The following is a 19,562-nucleotide window of genomic DNA, read 5'->3' as shown; positions in this document are numbered from 1 at the left end:
AGCCTCCTAAACCCCTCTAAAACTCCATCATGGCAGGCCGCGAAGCCAGGTAGGTCTTCTAAGTCACATCTCATTTGGCTTATCTCCTGTGGCCATTCCCAATACTAACTGCCCGCAGGTTCAATCAAACCACCCTCGTAGACACCACTCCCCTCCCAGCTTCGATCCCAGCGGTGACAGAGATTGGAGCGAGTTCCGCCCCGTTATTAAGTGCAAGTTTCTTCATCGGAGCGAGGTGCAAGGCATATAACGATGATTTCATGCAATGCAAGACCGAGAAGCCGGGAAGAGGAGAATTGGACTGCCTGAAGGAGGGCAGGAGGGTGACTCGCTGCGCGAAGAGTGTGTAAGTAAAATACTCGCTCCTGCGCGTTATTGCGTGTAGGGAATCTATCGTCAGAATAGGGGGCTTTTGATGGGGGGATGGACGCAACCTCGTTCTATGGAGCGAAGTCACAGGTTGGATAGGATTATGCTAATCGTGAGATGAATAGCATCGAGGATATAAACACACATTGTCTTGCTGAATTTCGAAAGCACTGGACATGCTTAGACAACAACAACCAGCAGTTATGGCAATGTCGGCCAGCAGAATGGAAATTAAACAAATGTGTATTCGATAACCTGGTAAGTCTATCCCAACCAAAATAAATACCTCTTCTTTTGTAGCACTTTCTGAAAAACTCTTTTTCATGTCACCTTCAAATTGATTCTGCTAACATCATCTGACCCTCAGAAACTTGAAAAAACTATCCCAGATGCACCTAAAGACGAGGTTCCGGTACACCTCCGGAAGAAGCAGCAATACTCACATCACGGGCCATAGAGGTCCTTGTTTGTGGAAAGGAAATGCTGGTAGGAAAATGGTAATTGAGATGGTGTACATAGTTTGTCAAAATGGAGTATTTCTACTTCAAGCGAATTTCATTTCACGTGTTAAGGGTACAGCGTATATATGGAAACATGTAACACATATTTATTGTTGTAAATGCGCATAAACCCCCGCGGTACGCATGTGTCTTTCCAGTATTGAAAGCTTGCAGCAACAAGATGAACGAAAAAACAAGAAGTGTGTCTTCGTAGGTCATAAGCCTCAAAGGACCATCTCTGATTTGTCATTTATATCATCTAAACTGTCTAAAATTTTGGCAGTTGAAGCCATTTCCAATATCTAAATCTCAAACGCCATGCAAGAAATCTCCAAGCCACCTTGCCTCGATTCGAGGACTTATTCACAAAACGCCCTCGCTAGAATAGTCTAATGTTGAAATTATTTAAACTCAGCAAGCGCCCACTTTTTGTGTGTCCGCCGAATCTATAGTGCAATTACATTATGTAGGGTTCGGAGCCGAAGCACCGGTGATGCCGTCTTCGGACTCGTCAACTGGCTCTACAGGCCCACAGGTACAGAAGAGATTGAGATCTCCATAAGCTGATACAATGTTAGAGTGGTCAAAGCAGCAGTTACTTAGAAGAGACTTACCATCGTCCAGTCTGGTGACAGTTGGCCAGAATTTCTTTTCTTTCAGCCAAGGGAGCGGGTATGCAGCTTGTTCGCGAGTGTATGAACGATCCCATTGACCGATGAGTAGATCTTTCTGTGAATGAGGCGAATTTTTGAGAACATTGCCAGACCTCTCAACCTTTCCGTCTTCAACAGCCTGGATCTCACCGCGGATTGAGATCAAAGCATCAATGAATCGGTCGAGCTCCTCCTTACTCTCGGATTCCGTAGGTTCAATCATGAGAGTATTAGCAACTGGCCAACTCATGGTTGGTGCATGGAAACCATAATCTTGGAGACGCTTTGCAACATCAATGGCTTCAATTCCAGCAGTTTCTTTGAATCCTCGAACGTCCAAGATGAATTCGTGCGCGCAACGAGAATTCGAGTTGGTATATAAGATCGGATAGTGTGGGCGGAGCCGAGACATGATATAGTTGGCGTTGAGCAAGGTTATCTTGGTTGCATGTGTCAATCCTCGACCACCTAATAAATGTAAGCATTATACTTGTCCACTAGTAGAGTCTTACTTACCCATCATTTTCACGTAGGCCCAACTGATAGGCAAAATACTGGCACTACCCCACGGGGCAGCGCTCACAGGTGAAATCCCCTTGTCCCCTCCAGTTGCTACCAATGGATGCCCAGGAAGGAATGGCGCGAGATGTGATTTCACTCCTATGGGTCCAACACCTGGCCCGCCACCACCATGAGGAATACAGAAAGTCTTGTGCAAGTTGAGATGACACACGTCCGCTCCAATTTCTCCTGGTGAGCACAATCCAATTTGGGCGTTCATGTTCGCGCCATCCATGTAGACTTGCCCTCCATGTTGATGAACCACTTCGCATACTGCCTTGATTTCAGGTTCAAATACCCCAAAAGTGCTAGGATATGTGATCATAATGGCGCCCAATTCTTCGCTGTATTTCTCGCACTTTGACTTGAGATCCGCCATATCAAGGTTACCAGATTTAGTATCACACTTGACGGTTACAACACGCATTCCAGCCATGGCTGCAGAGGCAGGATTTGTTCCATGTGCAGAGACAGGAATCAAACAGATATCTCGTTTCTTCCCTGGCTGTTGTTCTTGGAACTTACGAATGACTCGCAAACCCGTGAATTCGCCTTGCGCACCAGAGTTTGGCTGTAATGAAACGGCATCAAAGCCTGTGATCTTGGCTAGGTCCATCTCCAACTCATCGATCATAGTTTTGTAGCCTCCAGCTTGTGCAACAGGGGCAAACGGATGTATAGATGCAAACTCTGGCCAAGTCACGGGCGCCATCTCGGTGGTCGCGTTAAGCTTCATCGTACATGATCCTAGCGGAATCATTGAATGAGTAAGAGAAAGATCTTTGGATTGTAAGTGATGGATATATCGCAGAAGCTCGGTCTCGGAGTGGTGAGAGTTGAACACTGGATGATCAAGATAACGTGAAGTTCTCTTGAATACTTCCGGGATGTCAACTTTTCCTTTTCCAGGTAGTGACTCCACAAGCTGATCAACAGTAATGCTTTGCTGCGAACTGTTTGAATGCGAGCTGAAGAGTGCGAGGATGTCATGAAGATCTTGGTAGTCTACAGTCTCGTCAATGGTGACACCAACTCTCCCATCCTCAAAGTTTCGTAGGTTGATGTTGTGCTCCTGCTCCGCACTCTCCAAAAAGGCGGCCACCTTGTCCTCTCCAACCGTGACTACTACCGTATCAAACAGAACTCTTCCGTTTTCATCTTTGCCTCGTGTTCCCGTTTCGTAGCCAAGCTTGTTAACGCCCTCTTGAATGATTCTCGCGCCAAGTATTGCTCGCTCTGCAATATTCTTTAGACCTTGAGGCCCATGGTACACAGCGTAGAAAGCACTCATGTTCGCAAGCAAAGCTTGGGCTGTGCATACATTGCTCGTTGCCTTCTCTCGCCTAATATGTTGCTCGCGAGTTTGCAATGCCAATCTCATAGCTTTGTCACCCAATCTGTCCTTCGATACACCTATAAGACGGCCTGGAATCTTCCGCTTATATTTTTCGCTGACAGCAAAGAAAGCAGCGTGAGGCCCTCCGTATCCGAAGGGTACTCCGAAGCGCTGAGCATTTCCAAATGCAATATCTGCACCAAATTCACCTGGTGGGCTGAGCACAGTCAGAGCGAGCAAGTCCGTCGCAACGCTGAAAGTTGCTCCTTGCTTATGAATGGTTTCCCCAAGTGCCTTGAAGTCCTCAACACCACCTTCAGTATCTGGGTATTGCACAAGCACGCCTATTAAATCATTCCCTAGCTCCTTGATCCGTTGCCCTCCGTCGGCAAGTACATCTCCAATCTCAATCTTGATGTCAAAACCATCTGCTCGACTTTGCAAAACAGCTTTAGTCTGTGGGTGAACCAAGTGGCTAACAAAAAAGGTCTTGTTCTTGCTCTTCTGTCGAGCCATTGGAAGTGCGTTCATAGATAAAGTCATGGCCTCTGCAGCAGCAGTACCTTCGTCGAGTAACGACGCATTCGATATTGGTAAAGCCGTGAGGTCGCACACCAGTGTCTGAAAGTTTAACAATGACTCCAGTCGACCTTGACTGATCTCTGGCTGGTATGGTGTGTAGCTGGTATACCATCCTGGGCCTTCCAAAACATTTCGTTTTATGACCTCCGGAACTCGAGTTCCCGCATATCCACATCCAATGTAGCTTCTAACAATTTTGTTCTGAGAAGCAATTGCGCGTAGTCGTGCTAGTAATTGCGACTCTGTGAAGCCCTCCTCGCTACCATTATTTGTTGAATCGATGTCAAGATCGGAGGAGGACAAAATGTCGCTAGGTAAGACCTGCTTGACAAATTCATCTAAACTGCTGACTGGTGGGTCTAAAGCTTTCAACATCTGCTCCGTAGCATCTGGCGTAGGGCCAATATGTCGGCGAGCGAAGGTGTCTAAAGGCGGATAGGCTCCTCGTGCATCCACCACACTTTTCTCTATATTTGACCCATCCTTGGTAGAGCTTGACCAGAAAGTCCTTGCACCATTATTCTTAGATATGTAGGTCGGCGGTGGGCATCGACACGGATTCGCAAGAAGAGTTCGGTGGGAGCTATTTCGAAATGTCGTAGAGGTTTTCTGGGATGCAACTCGTCGAATCTGCGTTCGAACGGCAGAGCTAGAGATTAACATTGTAATAACATGCAGTCGTGTCGAATTCAGAGAAACGTATGAATTGGCAGTCGCGTGTTAATTCTTTGACCGTCGTTGGTGGGGGTTGGCGCAGGAGGGTAGGCGGTCAGCGTCCCATCATAATGTGATTGATAACCTGTCAATCGTGGAGCTCCAAGAGCAAAGAGCAAATTGGGCAAAGAAAATATTTTATCTGAAGTTTTGATTTCAATCAAAGATGTCGGGCAATTAGGTCGGAAGATACTGTACTCGGTCCAGAATCGAGATAGAAATATAAATTTAAAGCTCGGCAGCTTTCCCTCTTACGGAGGGGCGATAACGGAACCGAGCTATCTGCATGCATAATTGGGGTCATCTCGGTGGAATGATTTTCCGATTTGCCCGAGCCGAGATGGCTTGCGCTGTATTTTCAGTTATTCCCGTCACCTCACAAGCCTGTCAAGCCTCATTTGCAACGACAAAACCAAAAATAATCCTATTCTTACCCGACTGCCATCATGTTTGGAGGACGTAAGTAAATCTACTCTGCTGAGACTAGACGAATGCTGACATCTGTTAAGCACCACCGTCTTTAAGTGCTGCCGAGGTTTGTGACGGCAATTCTTGATTATTTTCTTTGCTGGATCTGTTGACTGACTGAGGTGAAATTCAGCTGAAGGCGCAGGAGGATGAAGCGATCGTGACAGTGCAAAGAGTTATTGTTGGAGCCGTTCTGCTGTACTTGTGTAAGTCGAAGATACACAGCAGCCTTGAATGCAGTCTTGCTAACAAGTGATCTGCAGCACCCTTTGCGATCGATGCAATCAAGAAACTGGTGTAAAGTCGAGAGTTCACGAATCCAGAATACCGCTGGCTAGTCACGTCTATCTTACGATCGTGAATGTACGATAAAGCATTGTCTATATTTGGAGTTTACTGGTAGAGGAATTGTGCAAGGAGCAATGTATAATTAGGGGGAGATTGGAAACAACTAGGTACTCAGCACAAACGTATAAATCGAAACTTTGCGCCGCTCATTCGAGTTCTACAACCTTGCCGGTGCGCAGAATGTGGCATGAAACCTAGTCGTTAGGCTTTCGAGACGTCTATATCATTGGGGTGCTCCTATTAGGACGCAGAAACCTCCATTTACTAATCATTTTCTAGACTAGCACGTCCTGATAATCTCTGGGGATCGTGGGTTATACTAATCTATCTCAGGACATTCGGAGTTGCTGCTCGGCAGTTTAAGCTGTGTCAAACCTGTCATTCGGCTGTTAAGCAACAGGAGCTTAAAACTGATTTGCGTGGGCGTCTATAATCTACGGGTCCTCAAGAGTAAGTGTGATTGTGTCTTCCCACCGATGATAGTTTGACGCTTCCTGAATTCGACGTTCTATACAAAAAGTCGCTAATCTATAATGCGGTCCTCAGTTGTACTTAATGAAGACCAGCCATCGATGATTCATTTCAGTAGGATGAAAAACTGGGCGATCGTGTTCTGACGTGTTTTGGTTGTGTTCTATCATAAGGAGCAGCAGGCACATTCCAATGTCGCATCGGGCATTGGCTGTATCTCTCTGTTTCCCCAGATTATCCCATGTCATTCTGCGATCTTCCTCTCGTCTTCGCTTTCTTTTAACATGGTGGTTATCTTTGCTCGCCCACTACTTAAGATCCAGACCTAAGAGCTATCAGCAGCTCACCTTCGTAGAATCGATTCAAGCAGTGTCAATTACATCACATCCTGACGCTTAGTTTGAATCGAATAGTCCCGCGATACTACACTTACCTTCCTATATTTCTTCCTCAACCCAACGCTCAATTGATCAGTCCTGCGTCTCGGCAAATATTCGACATCCCTTATTTATCATCTCCAAGGTGTTATCTTCTCAAGTCTCCTTAGCCTCATTGATTTGTCCATATTTAGCACCTCGAACACGATTTACAAGCGTTCGCCGTTTCAGCTTTGGAGATAGAATCTAGCACTCAGTTCACATATCCTCGCCTTCACTATTCAAATTGCTTATTCGCCGCTTCTACCTTGCGGACCATACGCACTCCTTATCGATCTGGGAATACATACTTTTTCTTTTCTATATTTGAGATATACTCTATAGTAGCTTTGGGGAAGCTCCGCAATTCAAGGTTGGGGCCCTTTCTACCATTATTTAAACTTCCAGCTATATCACAACAATCTAGCAATTCGAATACGGATTTGGGAGTATGCCCTCACCTTCATTCTTCCCTTAACATCCCACCTGACTTACGCATGGAAGACGTCAAGAAGCTAAGATCGGCCCATCGTCAGAACTCATCCAATATCCCGCGAAACTCCGACTTACGTTACAAAAATGGCAAACTGCAAGATCAAGGAAGAATTCAATTCGGCACATGCCGCTGAATTGAATGAACCAGGAACATTCGATCAAACTGTCAACTGTGAATCAAACATGCTCCCCAACACAGCTCCAGATCTGCTTGTCAATGCCGATCTTGGACAAGAACAACTTTCCAACCGAGAGGTCAACAAACCATTGTGGCAAAATTGCGAGGATCTCGAGCGGCTTCAACAAATTGAGGTGAAAGAAAGAGCTGTTGATGATAGCTTAGCCTGTATGGATCGTATTGAAAAGATTCTTCATAGCACTACTGGTATCAAAAGCCTTGCTAGGCACATCGCAGCAATTGGTAAGTCTGAGACGAGAAAATTTCTCAACCCAGTCTGCGTTCCTCCCATGCCCTTTACAGATCAAAATCGGTTCATTGACCAGAACTAACACTCTGTGGTAGAGAAGATCAGAGAGAATCACAAGAAATGCAGATTACTCGTTGGATTTTTAGGGGTGTCCGGTGCCGGCAAATCATCTCTCATCAACGTCTTACTAGAGCACGAAGATTTACTCCCAGCAGATGATGAAAAAGCTTGCACCGCCAGCGTGGTCGAAATTTCATTCAATGCAGAATTAGAGTATGAGGCTGTCGTGGAACGCATCGACAAAGAAGACTGGCAAAGTGAGTTGAATCAACTTTTTAAAGATCTGGATGACCGAGAAAAAGTTGCCACTTGCGAAGACGAAGAACCAGATCTCGAGCGAGAATATCGAATCAAGACAGCATTTTCGAAAATCAAGTGTGTATATCCAGAGATCAAGAATCCAAAGGACTTGCAAGACTACACTGCGAAAGGTCTCTTATCTCACCCCAACGTCAAAGGTATTCTAGGGAAGGACCACCAAATAATTCACAAAAACAGAGATAAGTTTGCAGCAGAAATCAGGCCATTTATTGCCAGCGGTGCTACGAATGGTGGACTTGGTAAAACTTATGCGCAATGGCCATTAGTGAAGCTTGTACGCCTGCGAATCCCCGCACCACTCCTCGAGCATGGCTTAGTACTTGTGGATCTGCCTGGATCTGCCGACTCGAATGTAGCACGAGGTATCATCGCTGAAAAATACCAAAAGAATCTTAAAGTCACTTGTGTTGTGGCACCTGCAACAAGAGCAGCAACAGACAAACCGGTAGGTATTGCCAAATGTACCTTAATTTACACGTACTAATTATTTGCAGGCTCAAGATCTGCTGGGGAAAGCTCTACAGCTAAGTTTGCAGCTCGATAATCGCTTTTCTACCGAGAACTTGTGCTTTATCGTTACCAAAACCGACGCTTCGATAAACGTCAAACGTTATCTTCAGCAAAATCCTGATGTTGAAGCGGCCATTGCGGGCGAGCTCCAGTTACACAAAGATTATTCCGAAAATCTGAACACATGGAAGATATATTTTGGCGAAGCACAAGCAACATCAAGGTCTGAGACAGAACTAGGAAAGTCGCTCCGTAAAGAGCATAAGCAAGCCTCACGGGCGTTGGGTGCTCTGCGAGGAAAATCTTCAAAGAAACGCAAGCGCAATGATGAAGCCGAAGCATCAGGTAAGATGGTTCTCTTTATCGCTTTGACTTTCAATTCTAATACTATATTATAGCTGTAACCTTACACGGGGTACCGGGGAAACCAGAAGAACAAGCTATGCGAAACAATCTGATGGAGTTGGAGGCAAGAATAGCTGCACATGAGAAGCAGGCCGCTAGAACTGCCAGATTTCTTGTGAAGTCGAATGAGCATATAGAAACACTCCAATATAACCTCGAAGTTTTAGAAAGCAGACAGAAAGGAGCTTGCATCAACAAGCGTAACGAAACATCGACGTTTGAGCTCAGGCAAGACTTCGAATCTGTCCCTAATCCGCTTTCGCCGGCTGCTGGTAGTTTGCTTCAAGTATTTTGCGTGTCTTCCACCGCACACTCACTGTGGCGTACCAGCTCGGATCTTGTCCCAGGATTTCCCAAGAGGAGCGATACGGGGATCAGTAAACTTCGCCGATGGATGACAAAGACAACACTAGACACCCGCAATGACAATGCAGTGGCTTTCTTGGAAAGCTTCAAGCATTTTCAGATCTCTATGGGACCTTGGCTATCGGACAGTTCAATCGATTCGAAACTGAATGGAGCTGAGAAAGAAGCCATATGCAGAGACTTTGAGTCAGCCTTACAGGATTTGATCAAGGTATGTATTCTGATGGATCATTAGAAATGTTGGGGAGTGCGTTTTCTAATCTTCGCGGCCAGCATTTCCAAATTGTTTTACAAGATCTTATCGACTCATGCGAGGAGCTGATTGCTGGTGATTTCTCTGACGCTATGGAAGAGATTGAGCGCAAGGGAGTATCAACTGTTCAACTCACCGTCAATAGATGGGCACAGAAGCCTGTCCACTGGGCAAGCCATAGAGCGTGCAATCGCGCACTGGGAACTTGGACTACTAGTGGGGGTCTGCAACTCAGCTGGTGCGACGATCTGTAAGTTTTGATTGCCCCTCTGTAATTTGGTTACGTACGATAATAATTGTATTAGAGTTGGGATTTATCTTGAACCTTTGACAAATCAATGGTTGAAAACAATTCATAAAGCAATTCCCGCACTGAAAGGGGGTTACGATAGTAAAGTCGCCGAATGCATTGAATCGTTTGTTACTGCCCTTCAACAACGAATTCTTGTTCCTTATCCTCAGCTGTATGATGCTTTTCAAGACTTGAAGGAGAGCACGCTGAGAACGCCAGCCGCTCTTGAGAAGAACAGTGCGAGAATATTCGCTGAAACAATACAAGAAGGTGCTCGGGAAGCTCATCGTAAAGTCAAACCTGTTGTCAGAACAGTTTGGGATAATACATTCGTTCTGTGCGGTGAGCAATATGGTAAGCTACAACTAAAACGTTAATACTTGAGACTTTCTGATTCCCGACTTATAGGAAGAGGTCATTTCAAACGGAATATAGATACTCATAACGAGCATGCGAAACAATCAAGCGACCGTATGCTTAAAAAGTGTAGCTTGGCAATCAGAGAAGATTTATCTCAAGTCTGGGCTTCTCTTCCCGACGAGTTTGCCAAAGGTACAGACCCAGTGATTGAACAGGCGCGGGCGGAGTTCGAAGAACTTACGCTCAACTGCACTAAAGAAGAATGCAAGAGCGAAGAGGAGCGGCTCAGAAGCCATCTGGAGGTAGAAGTAAAACGGAATGTTAGGAGGTGTTTTGAAGAGCTCATGATTGCTTGGGAAGCACCACTTGATGGTCCAGAGGAAGAGGAAGACGAAGTCGAGCTGATACCTCGGCAATACGAAATGCCCGACGACCCGACTAAAATCGATGACACTAGTGACGAGGACTACTCTGACGGTAGCGGTGTTGGGGACGACAGTGATGGCTAATCAAATCCGAGGCTCTTTTCAATCGAAGATCCTCTCTTCACTGTTAACTGGCCTTTGGACTCTTGACTCCAATTACAAGATTGGCAGAGAGCAATATTCCAAGGGCGCTTTCAAGTATGAAAGAGCTACAGTTATACAACTCCGAAGGACTTAAACTAGCATATCATACTTGGCTAATTAGTCTGAATTTTTCGGTGATTCGAGCAGGAAATTCTATTCGCATAACTGTTTTGTCGACTCGGTGGAATTGGTACACATTGCATCGTGGAGCAGATGGGATGCAAATACTATTGAGCACCAGTGTTTAAAAAGGTACCTGGCATTGAAATCATTTTAAGAAATCGGGAGCAGAGCCAGGACGACTTATATCATGGCACTAGGGGAAGCATATTAAAAGAGGTCCTAATATCGGTCAATCTTGTCAGATAACTATACTTCAGCGATCGACGCCCCAACAGAATTCATCCCGTACTTCTCATTGCATGTTAAAAAATTGCTACTTAATCCTAAATTTAGGTGTGTTGGCCACATGCTTTTGTTAGTGGGATATTAAGTCAAAAACACCTTCGTTTTCTCTCACGTTTGTAAGTGACTGCTTTCATATGCCCGTATGTGACGTTCCCTTAGATGAAGTGATCCGTCTCCACATTGAGAAGTAGAAAGAAATCACGTCTAGCCACTTTGATTAAATTCTTCCAAGTCGCTATAGCATCGAACAAATAGCTGAAACATGACAATGTTCAGAACCTGCTTCGTTTCTCCCATCATGTCGATGTTAGGCGAGTGGATTAGGTTGGTAGATTGCCAAGACATAGATGATGACAGGGGAGCTCTTGCAGCCGCCAGAATCCGGGGAAAAGCATGGTTGTCATTGACCACGCATGTCCAAGATCAACAACACCAGAGCTATTTTATGTAAAACCTGCGACCCCCATCATCGTCATCAACAACAACACGCTCATTTACAGCGCGAAGTAGAAGAATATGCGAAAACAGAAATGAGCTCCCCGTCAGCTCTAGACGGCCCATCGCCTCCCACAGGGCGAAGATTAAGTCGTTGGTCACGACGAAACGTTAGTTCCAGCTTCGATCAAGAGTACAACCGCTACGGCTAACACATTGGTGGGATACACAGAAGCCTAGGAACGGTACATTCATACTACCTGCGACTGGTGAGCGAGTGCGACGGCAAATAACATTGCGAAACCCAGCGAACTATTCGGGACCGTCCTCGATCGACGAAAACGATGGCGAAAGCCACTTTCCACCTCTGCGCCGGACTTACTCGAGAGCTGGGACGTACAGAAACGCCGTAGAAAACACTACGGCTTCCGTGAAAGAATTTTGGCAATGGCTTCAAACTCCTGTCGCGAAAGGCGTCCTGAAATGCTCTTTGGCATATTTGATCGGAAGCATGGCAACATTTGTGCCTTTCATTGCTAGCTTTCTGGGTAAACAAGATGGCAAACACATCGTAGCGACCATCACTGTCTACTTCCATCCTGCAAGGTCTGCTGGCTCCATGGAGGAGGGGGCTCTACTCGGAATAGCTGCCTTTTTGTATGCGACATTCATATCTATTTCCAGTATGGCGACTTCAGTGTTCTTCGAAACCCAGTTAAATCAAATCGAAGTCGCATACGCCCTGGTAATTGTGGTATTTTGTGGCGGAGGTCTCGGCTTGGTGGGATGGCTGAAGCAGAGGTTCAACTCGCCTTTGGTAAATGTTGCTGCGAGCTTGGCTAGTATTGCCATCATCACCGTATTGACGAAGGAGAATGCCATCGTGACTGGCGTGTTTTCTGATGACAAGATAGTTCAGGTTCTAAAGATGGTGATAATGGGCTTGTCTACATCTTTTGTGGTTTGTCTCTTGGTATGGCCAGTCTCAGCGCGGACTGAGCTTCGCGAGACCATGATCAAGACGACCGACTCACTTTCATCTATGCTCACGATGATCACCAGGGGATTTCTCAGCGGATCTGAAAGCGACCTACGATCATCATCCTTCAACAAAGCTTTGGGTCAGTATAAAGCAGTCTTTACACAAATGACCAAAAATCTCAGGGAAGCTAAGTTTGAGCATTATTTTCTGGGCAGAGAAGAACAGTATAAACTGGAAACTAAGCTTGTAAACTGCCTGCAAACTCTTGCACAATCTATAGGTGGCCTTCGCAGCGCTGCAACAACCCAATTTGCACTACTACGAGAATCCGGGAACGGGGGCAACACACCCTATGAGAACTCCTTCTCGATTCCAAAAATGCAAGGCTCGGTCTCCTCTACAGTCAAGCAAGATCGTTTTGCCATATTGACAGCTATCGAAGAGGCATCTGAGGAAGGCAGTGGTGCCGAAGATCAAGGGGAGCAGCCGCGTCCCCAGCAGGTGCGTAGGCAAGGGAGTACAACCAGTAGTCTATTGCCAACTGTACGAACACCTTCCGAAATATTCTCTCAATTTATCATGCAGCTAGGCCCTTCTATGAAATCCTTGGCTTATACCCTCTCACAAATCCTCGACGAACTACCGTTTGGAGAAGGGCCAGCGTACGAAATAGCTATCAATGACAATTTCCAAACCAGTTTGACGGAAGCTTTGTAGGTCTGAGTTTTTGTCGTATGTCTCCAATGTTCTGATATCTTCTAGGAAACTCTATAGTAGTGCTCGCTCCGAAGCGCTAAAAGAACTCTACAAATCTAAGGAGATGGACCGTGATAGACCGGCCAGCGTTGAAGCAGATTTTGAGGAAGTAGCTGCTAGTTGTGGGCATTTCAGTTTTTCACTTGAATCTTTCGCCGAGGAAATGCAAAATTTCCTTGGAATTCTTGAGGAGTTGAAAGATGTTATTAAAAACCGACCGCAAAGGTCGTGGAAATGGGTGCGATTTTGGCAAAATAGTCAACCGAGCAAAAATCATCAAGATCCAGAGCAAGAGAATCTTATAGATCAGAATGCTGAGACCTCAGTACCAAAGGACTTGCCTAACTTGGTTCTTCAACGACGGCAATCAAGATCTTGGAAATCTGATACCGAGGGACAAGAGAGTAGCACAATAGGGATTTACCAGTGGCTGCTGTCTATTGTAAGATTCTTAGAGAGAGATGACAGTGAGTGTTGCTCCCATTTTGTACGCGTTCGCCGTCACTGACACATAATAAGTACGTTTCGCTATGAAGGTTGGCATTGGCGCCTCACTATGGGCACTCTTCGCATTCATTCCCGAGACGCGGCCTATATATCGACACTGGAGAGGAGAATGGGGACTGCTATCTTTTATGTTGGTGTGCAGTATGACTATTGGAGCATCAAATACTACAGGATTCGCTCGTTTTGGTGGTACCTTTATTGGTGCTATTGTTGCTGCTATAGTTTGGGCCAGCTGCCAAGCAAATCCATTTGCACTCGCAATTTGTGGATGGCTCGTCAGCATGCCTTGCTTCTACCTTATCGTCGCGAAAGGTAAAGGACCTCTCGGTCGATTTCTCCTCCTGACTTATAACCTCTCGTGCTTGTACGCTTACAGTCTTTCTGCACGAGAAGCTGAATACGACGACGATGAGGGTGGAGAGACTCCCGCGATCGTAGAAATCGCGGCGCATAGAGTTGTGTCTGTTCTGCTAGGAGTGGTGTGGGGTTTGATCATATCAAGAGTCATCTGGCCGATCTCAGCGAGGCAAAAGTTTAAGGATGGGTTATCTTTACTTTGGTTACGCATGGGTCTTATTTGGAAAAGAGATCCTTTATCTGCTCTCATCGACGGAGAGTCTGCAGAAAGCTATATGAATCTTCGGGAGGAGTTTGCACTGCAGAGATACGGTAGGCTCTCGCTATTCTTTCTCCTGATTTTCAACTCTCAATTCTAATTGTGTATAGTTCTACGGCTCGAAAATCTCAAAAACTCCGCGGCAAGCGAATTTGAACTTCGGGGACCCTTTCCGCTCAAAGCATATGGGAGAATATTAGACTCTACAAACAAAATGCTTGACGCATTCCACGCTATGAATGTTGTCATGCAAAAGGATCCAAACCCTTCGCCAGGCGAAACGATATTGCTCAAGTATACGGTTGAAGAACGTACCCAACTCTGCGCTCGAATCTCTCATCTCTTCCAGGTTCTTGCCTCGTCCCTCAAACTCGAATACCCTATGAACGATGCTCTTCCTAGCGCTGCCAATCCTCGCGATCGCCTTCTAACCAAGATATTCCATTACAGGAAATCTGCATCTAGCAGTGAAGATCCGAGCGTTGTGGTAGCGAAAGACGAAGATTACGAGTTGATATATGCGTACGCGCTCGTCACAGGCCAACTTGCAGAAGAGATTGGCAAAGTAGAAAAAGAAGTTGAGATGCTATTTGGGGCTGTGGATGAAGAATTGTTGAAATTGCAGTAACATTAGACACGTTTTCGGCATAGAATACGAAATGCTGCACATGATGTAGGATACCTAAGTACACGAAGAAGACATATCCCTTAAAGTAGCATAAGAACGAGTGGCGTTTAAGTTTAGGAGAGCGTTGACATTTTTATACCACCAATCAATTCGATGAAACACGAATTACTTTACTCACTTCTGATGTGCTTTGTGTGCTTGTGCTTCCCTGGTAAGGAGGTCGTTCTGTGTTTGTGGTTGATGAAGCGATCTTTTCCAAAATTACGCTTGCTGAATTTTGCGCAATCTGCTGAGCCCTAATAATTACAGTACTTGATGGGATGCATATATCATATTATAGACCAGATTCTGCTTTTCATGTTGATTTTACCTACAGATGCAAGATTCTTGCATGCGTGCCAAATCCTCAAATACGTTGCTTAACCCAAAAAAAACCTTCTAATCATAACTTTTGATATTTTGAAGCCACAGATCTAGCAAATAACTTCTAAAGTCTATTCTAAGCCCGCAACCTTCCAAATCTTCAAAGCCGCATCACCACCACTGCTAGCTACCTTCCCAGAGCCGACCCAGACAACACCATTGACACCATCCTTATGGGCATTCGCTGCCTTGACTCTCTTTCCAGGCGCTTTCAGACTCCATACGAAGACGTTGGTATCGAGACCACCGCTAACCGCGTGCGTCTCCTCGTCATTCCAGGCTATGCAGGTTACCCTAGCAGTGTGGGCGGACCAGCGATCAGTCTTCACTTTCCATGAGCCGCTGTCGAAGACGTAGATCTTGCCCGCGGAATTACCTGCAGCGAGAAAAGAGCCTGACGAGGTAAAAGAGAGGGTGGTTATCTGAGAGGTGGAAACTGTAAGTTTCTCCTTCTCTGTCAACTTATTGCTGGAATCCACTGAGTAAATATGGATAACATTCTGATCGTCGCCGACAGCTACAGTAGTTCCTGAAGCGGCAATTGCGGTAGGTGTGAAGTCTTTCGTCAGTAGAGAGCCCACTGCCTTGTCATTCGAGAATATTTCGATTCCTGATGTTGTGGCTATGAATATTCGTCCATCGGCGGACGAAACACCCTTCGGCTGGCCAGAAAGCTTTGAGGCATCTCCGAGGAATGTATTATTTGACGTATCAGCGATTCTCAACGTGTCGTCCCAGCCAACGCTATAAGCTCTACCGTTAGTTGTTGTAAATGACGATACTTGGTTGGAGTGGGTTTGGCCGTCAACAGCAGAACCAACACCCGTTTCGCTGTCCCATGAGCAGACCCGACCCTCGAAACTGCCTGTCCAGAAAGTCTGACTTTTTCCATCCTGACTGCTCCCAAATGCGGTCACACTCTTGTTATGGCCTTGAACGACCTTTGTAGGAGTAGGGGTTCCTTCCGCAAGATAGTTGAGATCACCAGCTAGATTCAGACTCACAACCATACCGTCGCTACGTCCCGCTGGCCAGACCACACCAACCTGATGATCTGGAATACTGACATTTCCATCTCCACCAAACCTCCAAGTCTGAACAGCCTTTCCGGCTTCCACATCCCAGAGTTTCACTGTCTGATCGGCACTGGCGGTGACAAATCTTTTGGAGTCTTTGGCCCAAGACACTCCAAATATGCTTCCCTTATGCTCACCCTCTCCTATCTGCGTTGTCGGTTCACCGCTCTTCCCATCATAAAGTTGAATTCTCCTGTCCGCACCTACACTAACAAGTTGACTTCCATCCGGTGAGAACCCGACACCATAAAGATACCCTTTGTGTAAACCTCCCAACTTGTTTTGGTATTTGAAAGGTGCTCCATGGAGGAAGACCATGCTACTATCATCCGCACCCGTAGCAGCTCTGAGAGGGCGTTGTTGGCGGATGGAAACGGAGTTGATGATAGCTGAGTGACCACTGATTTCACCGACAGAATTCCCGCTGTCTGCTGTTATGCAGTGGCCGAATCTTTCTCGTCCATCACCTACTGCGATTATACGTTGGGAGTCTCCGTCCCATGCGATATCGTTTATCCGGCCGGATATGATATGGTATTCCCCTACGATTGCAATCAGTATTTGCACGATTCTTACTACGGGAAAGAATTTACCTTTTGTGTTGACACCCTCAACTGCGTCCCATACTTTGACGGCCCCGGAGACATCGCCAGACGCGATATAGAACCCAGAAGGTGAGAATCGCGCAACTGTCGTTTGGGCAGTGTGAGTTGTGTACTGCTTGCTGAGAGAGGGATCATCAAGAGACCGCAGGAATACTGATTTCCCAGACTTTTCAACATGTCAACAAAAGTTAATGATGCTTAGCTGTGCTGACACTTACGGCGTATGCTATACGCTCTCCCTTAGGATCCGTGGAGAGCTGCGTTGGACGACCCCGCTCTGTGTTGGGCGAAGCTGCGAGGATTTTCTCAATCGTGACAGACATGATGCTTTGAAGTACTTATCAATCAGCGTTTCTAAAAACAATGTTCCTGCGCCTTTGTTGGATACAAGTAAAAGGGTAGTTTCGTCCTCAAACCAAGGCTGACACAAATAGCGAGGCTGAGGTGGGATGTTTGGGTGTTCGGGGTTGCAGCATGCCCCACTTCAGGGATGCTCTGTACAAGGGTGCGAGGATGCGAAGTTCGTAGGAGGTCCCCAGGCCCAGGTCTGCTCGAGATCTACCTACCTACGTACCTAGGTAACGACTGAGCTAAGTAATTACCTGGCTAAGTAGCTAATCCCTCAGAAACTATGTCTAGACTAAGCGAGTAAGATGATATACCTATATATATGTTGTATCTTTTTGAGTGTATATCTCTTTGTTAGCTATATAATATGGTAAGATTACTATCGATTCGCTTTGAAAGAACCTGCCAGGGTATCGTCCTCCATAAGAATCCCGATTCCCAGACGCCCTGCTCCGTATGCACCTGTTTATACAAATAAAACCGAAGTGTAAAACATCAGAGTACCGCGTACGCCATGCATGCCATGCAATGCAGCCTGTCCAAAATGCAATATCTCAACGCCTACGGAACGTGTACAAGAGCTTACTGTTAAGCTCCAATAGCAAGACATGAATCAAGAAGATCGTCAAGCTCAGCCTTGTCTTCAAATTCGCCACCGACCCATCCTGAATCGCTTTCAGCATCGTAATCATGGTTGACGCCGTTCGTACCGCTGACACCATTTGTGCCCCCCATTGTAGTGTCTCCGTCGATGTCTTGGATTGGAGGAATAGAATATCCCTCAAGGTAAGAATAGTCATCCCACGCCTCCAGCTCCCCTTCTCGGTAACCAAACACTATCTGCTCCATAACAACAGGCATCTGACCTAGACCACAATCACCTAGCTCGAGAGCAGTTCGAACATCTGCCATCCCCAGTGGCGCTCGGTCACTGGCTGCTTTGGCTTCAACCGGTAACAGTCCGACTTTATCTCTCTGTATCTCTCCTCGCAACCAAGCTTCTTCCTCCTTTTCGAGTTGAACACGATATTTCTGGGTTTGAATCCAAGCAGCACCACCACCTGTACCAGCGCTTCCAGCTGTTCCAGGGCCATTACTCCTCGTCTTGCTAAAAATTGAGGAAAGCACTTCCTTCAAAAATGTTTCGGTTGCAACAGACATAAATTGGGCAGCATCCGGAACGTGTCCAGAAGTAAGGCCGCCTTCATAACAGATGGGCAACATCCGCGACTCAATACCTTGCATGTCCGGAAACTCGCCTGACTCAACCGCAAGTGTCTGTGCGTATCTTTTACGAATCTCTAGGTCCCAGTCTGAAATATGTTAACATTCAGAACCTTGATGATGGGTTGAGATGATGTCTTACTTGTTTTGTTGAGCCCCCCAGCGCTGGCGGGAACTGTATCTGTGATTCTAGCAACCTTCGGTCGGCGATGTTCGCCAAAAACGATTGTAAAGGCATCCTGGGGATCAGTCTACAGGACCCATCAGTGGAGGATCAATATTCTGGGGACAAGCTGCCATACCTCGTTTAAACTAAGGTCTTTTATCCTTCTTCGATCTCTACTAGGCAATTGCATGACCTCCGTTTTCAGTCTTTGTTCGGCCGCATCGCCAGTAACTGGCTTGCTTCCCGTTCCCACCGTAGGCTTATCATTGGCGCTGACCCAACTAGCCACGCCCGCATCTGGAATTTCCCTAGTAACATTTGCATATATTGCTGCAATGAGCTGGTTATGACAATGCTCGATCTCCCCAGCTGGAGTAATCAGAAACCAATCAATTCGCTTAGATAATTCTGACTGGTCAAGTTTGCCTGCAAAACTACAGGTCAGTAGGAGCCTATAATTCAATGAGCGAGGGTCTACAAACCCAACATGAAAAGACCCAATGCTTCCTTATACGTCTTCCAATTCTCCCCAATCGCAGCTTTGAGCGCGGTATAGAGCGGTTCCAGGTCAATCCGAGGAGGGACATGATTGGATTTCGCAACCTTCGGAGGGGGAATAATTGATGCGCTGAGAGTTTTCGGAGGCAGGATGGGAGTTGTCGAGATTGGCGGCCTGCTCAGGGCCGCTGGATCTATGTCAGGCATTTTATTCAGTCGCGCCTTTGCGGCCGGCGAAGCGCGACTTGCGAAAATTTCAAGGGCCCATGAAAGGTATGGTTCAAGCCGCGCCTATAGATGTAAGATGGCGATGATCCGACGCAATGTTGGGTCGTGAGAGATGGCGCGACAGGAGCACTTTCCTACGGTTTGGTCGAAGTGACGTTCAGAAGCCCCAATGGATGCCTAAGGTT

At 46.3% G+C, this 19,562-nt stretch overlaps 7 protein-coding genes across 7 annotated transcripts; 4 read left to right on the top strand and 3 right to left on the bottom strand.

Moving 5' to 3' along the window:
- Positions 1-29: 29 nt before the first annotated feature.
- On the top strand, positions 30-826 carry GLAREA_00556 (NADH-ubiquinone oxidoreductase; the record flags this gene model as incomplete). The annotated part of the gene is made up of 4 exons (XM_008085314.1): positions 30-49; positions 119-346; positions 495-627; positions 737-826. 4 exons carry the CDS (start codon positions 30-32, stop codon positions 824-826), a joined length of 471 nt encoding a protein of 156 aa, XP_008083505.1.
- A 505-nt stretch (positions 827-1,331) lies between these two features.
- On the bottom strand, positions 1,332-4,664 carry GLAREA_00555 (PLP-dependent transferase; the record flags this gene model as incomplete). The annotated part of the gene is made up of 3 exons (XM_008085313.1): positions 1,332-1,432; positions 1,484-1,990; positions 2,039-4,664. 3 exons carry the CDS (start codon positions 4,662-4,664, stop codon positions 1,332-1,334), a joined length of 3,234 nt encoding a protein of 1,077 aa, XP_008083504.1.
- Positions 4,665-5,161: 497 nt separating this feature from the next.
- Positions 5,162-5,484, top strand: GLAREA_00554 (uncharacterized protein; the record flags this gene model as incomplete). Its single annotated transcript, XM_008085312.1, has 4 exons — positions 5,162-5,174; positions 5,225-5,250; positions 5,317-5,389; positions 5,447-5,484. The coding sequence occupies 4 exons, from the start codon at positions 5,162-5,164 to the stop codon at positions 5,482-5,484; spliced, it is 150 nt and encodes a 49-aa protein (XP_008083503.1).
- Positions 5,485-6,997: 1,513 nt separating this feature from the next.
- GLAREA_00553 (P-loop containing nucleoside triphosphate hydrolase) lies at positions 6,998-10,417 on the top strand (the record flags this gene model as incomplete). The annotated part of the gene is made up of 7 exons (XM_008085311.1): positions 6,998-7,334; positions 7,437-8,167; positions 8,217-8,577; positions 8,631-9,214; positions 9,277-9,506; positions 9,562-9,902; positions 9,957-10,417. The coding sequence occupies 7 exons, from the start codon at positions 6,998-7,000 to the stop codon at positions 10,415-10,417; spliced, it is 3,045 nt and encodes a 1,014-aa protein (XP_008083502.1).
- A 998-nt stretch (positions 10,418-11,415) lies between these two features.
- Positions 11,416-14,809, top strand: GLAREA_00552 (uncharacterized protein; the record flags this gene model as incomplete). The annotated part of the gene is made up of 5 exons (XM_008085310.1): positions 11,416-11,490; positions 11,553-13,015; positions 13,065-13,525; positions 13,578-14,234; positions 14,292-14,809. The coding sequence occupies 5 exons, from the start codon at positions 11,416-11,418 to the stop codon at positions 14,807-14,809; spliced, it is 3,174 nt and encodes a 1,057-aa protein (XP_008083501.1).
- Positions 14,810-15,303: 494 nt separating this feature from the next.
- On the bottom strand, positions 15,304-17,236 carry GLAREA_00551 (WD40 repeat-like protein; the record flags this gene model as incomplete). The annotated part of the gene is made up of 3 exons (XM_008085309.1): positions 15,304-16,850; positions 16,902-17,079; positions 17,132-17,236. The coding sequence occupies 3 exons, from the start codon at positions 17,234-17,236 to the stop codon at positions 15,304-15,306; spliced, it is 1,830 nt and encodes a 609-aa protein (XP_008083500.1).
- A 613-nt stretch (positions 17,237-17,849) lies between these two features.
- On the bottom strand, positions 17,850-19,356 carry GLAREA_00550 (uncharacterized protein; the record flags this gene model as incomplete). Its single annotated transcript, XM_008085308.1, has 4 exons — positions 17,850-18,574; positions 18,628-18,736; positions 18,788-19,077; positions 19,134-19,356. 4 exons carry the CDS (start codon positions 19,354-19,356, stop codon positions 17,850-17,852), a joined length of 1,347 nt encoding a protein of 448 aa, XP_008083499.1.
- Positions 19,357-19,562: the final 206 nt, after the last annotated feature.

Source organism: Glarea lozoyensis (assembly GCF_000409485.1).
Source record: "Glarea lozoyensis ATCC 20868 chromosome Unknown GLAREA3, whole genome shotgun sequence".
NCBI lineage: Eukaryota > Fungi > Ascomycota > Leotiomycetes > Helotiales > Helotiaceae > Glarea > Glarea lozoyensis.
This window is presented reverse-complemented; position numbering and strand designations above follow the sequence as displayed.